The sequence below is a fragment of the Micropterus salmoides genome, unplaced genomic scaffold (genome assembly GCF_014851395.1).
Source record: "Micropterus salmoides isolate LMB-PRFRI ecotype aquatic unplaced genomic scaffold, ASM1485139v1 Ms_hic_scaffold_14, whole genome shotgun sequence".
Lineage (NCBI taxonomy): Eukaryota > Metazoa > Chordata > Actinopteri > Centrarchiformes > Centrarchidae > Micropterus > Micropterus salmoides.
Genome location: NW_024040485.1, coordinates 34,467,926 through 34,470,354, shown reverse-complemented (window position 1 = coordinate 34,470,354; position 2,429 = coordinate 34,467,926). Strand labels below are relative to the sequence as shown.

The 2,429-nt window shown below is 43.1% G+C and overlaps 1 gene segment (V, D, J or C); it reads right to left on the bottom strand.

The window, feature by feature from the left end:
• Nucleotides 1-312: 312 nt before the first annotated feature.
• Nucleotides 313-1,337, bottom strand: LOC119902820. The segment is given in 3 exon segments: nt 313-452; nt 548-872; nt 963-1,337. Coding segments are annotated over 3 exon segments (447 nt in total).
• Nucleotides 1,338-2,429: the final 1,092 nt, after the last annotated feature.

Below are 2,429 nucleotides of genomic sequence, written 5' to 3'. Positions count from 1 at the left end.
TCTATCACCACTTCAACAAATCCAGACTTCATCATCACACTGAAGTTTAACAGTGTGTGACTCCCTCTAGTGGACGTTGTGGAGTATTCTGTTGTCTTTGCTCCAAAGGTTTTTGTACAGAGCTTTGGTGTTTCCTGTCACTGTGGGCTGCAGAGCACAGTAGTACACAGCAGAGTCTGTCACTGCAGCAGAGGAGATCTGCAGATCGACTCGATTCCTCTCCTCATTCAGGTTAGCGGTCAGTTGAGGGTGTGGAGGTTTTGCTTCCACCACTGAAGGCTCTTTTGCATCAGTGATCAGGAGAAGGAACTGAGGAGCTGATCCAGGATCCTGTCGATACCACTGGAGATTATCGGCTTTAACTGAATAGCTACAGGACAGAGTAACACTACGGCCCTCTGATGAGAACACTTCAGCTCTGCTGGCAGTAATATCATCTTCCAAGGTGTTACCTAGTGAGGGAAACAACATGTTAGATTCAGAGTTCTGTTCCAAAGGCAGACATCCATCATTTAAAACAAGCACTCACTGTCAGAAACACACGTACCTACGAGAGCTGAAAAGAACAAAAGTGCAGCGAGTTTCTCCATGTTGACAGAGGAGAAATGCTGGAACTGAATGTTCAGTATGAATAGAGGTGGAATCCAGTGTGGATGAAAATCTCTCCTTGTACTTGTCTGCTGTTTTCCCTTCATCCCGTTGAACGCGGCTCAGTATGAATTCAGGGCTGTTGTTTCCATCCTGTTTGTACCAGAAGAGATAATCATTTGTTGTACTGCTGTTATATAGACAGCCAAGTGTTACTGTCTCTCCTTCAGCAGCAGTCACGTCTCCTTCTGGTTGCAGCACGTTGTCTTTTTGTGCTCTGCATTCTGTGAAACAGCAACAAACAGTATCAGTGTGCTGTTAAAGAATCATGTCAATGTTGGATTGATATCAGAGAACCAGAGTTGTGTTCATACCAAGGCACACAGCAGCCAGCAACACTGAGATGAACAGAGGCGTCATATCTGCAGTGTTGAGGAACTGTGAGCTCCAGCAAGTATAAAGAAGGCTGTGATCTCTCTGTTTAGTCTTCATCAACACTAAGTTGGTGGATTAGAAGGAGGAGCCTGATCACAGTGACGGGGCTCATTCACAGCCCTGTGTTATTCCCCGACTGACAACTTTACACTCAACACATTTTCCTCACTCTCTCCTTTCCTAGTGTGACAATTAGGATCAATTAGTGAATGTTTTTAATATGGTATCAGCATCATGTTAAAGGCCTGTCAGTTTGCCAGCCTGTCCACAGCTTCTCCAGATAAAGGGCTAAAATATGAAGCCTGTTCAGAACACATAAGGATCTCCAAAACCAGCTCAGTGGTGTCGGCCAGAGGTCGGAGTAAATCATGTGTCCTAGTCACAAGCAAGTCTCAAGTCTTAAAACAAGTCCCAAGTTACTGAGATAAAAGTCAAATTAAATTCTTAGGAATTCAGTTTATGTTGAAACAGTTTAAGAGAGGTGGTAATTCAACTGTTTGATCATTTTGGAAGACGTAGTGAGTTTCTGTTCTAACTGTAATGAACACAACACAAAGGTGTTCCTATTATTTAGTCTACTATTGGCTTCGCTGATTATTGAAATGGGGTAGAAAAATACAGTAATAGAAACACGTGTCAGTAACGGTAAGCTCTTCGCATTCCTGTAAAAATTGTTGTTGGGTATGTTATAGCGTATTTTTTTCAAAAACAGCACCGCCCCTTGGCGGCAAGCGGCTGCTGCTGCATCACGCCGGAGATTGACGCAGATGTGTTTTTTTAATGTTAAAGCTGGATATCGTTATTTTCAGAATTTTATTGGCTACAGGAAGTGCCAGTCATCGGCACAATTGGTTGCAATTGGCTCGGCCTACCCACAAAATAACAGGGGCTTTCCTCCGGCGCGGGCTCTCGTTGGCTATTGTAGACTGTGAAAGGGACATGTGAGCTCCTATTGGGTCAAAGTGGGTGTCAGTCGAAAGGTCAGAGTTCAGAAGCTAATTTCAATAGAGATCGTATTTGTTTACATGCAAATCGGAGTTATTATGGTGTGTTGATGTGTTTTGGACTAAATGTTTTTACTAGATTGGATTTCTGGACCTTTGACAACAAGACCATATTTGTTGGAATATCATCGACCTTTGAGGCTTCACAGTTGAGTCGCGTCAATTTTGATTGTACTGGTTGGTCTGACAGAGGCGCTTTTACCCGCTGTGGTGATTTTATCTTGAAATGGTTTGTATTGGTCGAATCATAAGCTTTCTTTCAATCAGCGGATCATATGAGTATGAAGTTAGCATATGTGCAGTTGTGGGCACATAACGAAAGCTGTCATCACGACCTGTTACCACCATGAATGTTAAGAGGTTTTCACATAAGTTACAAACTGCAGCCAAACAACTGGGTGT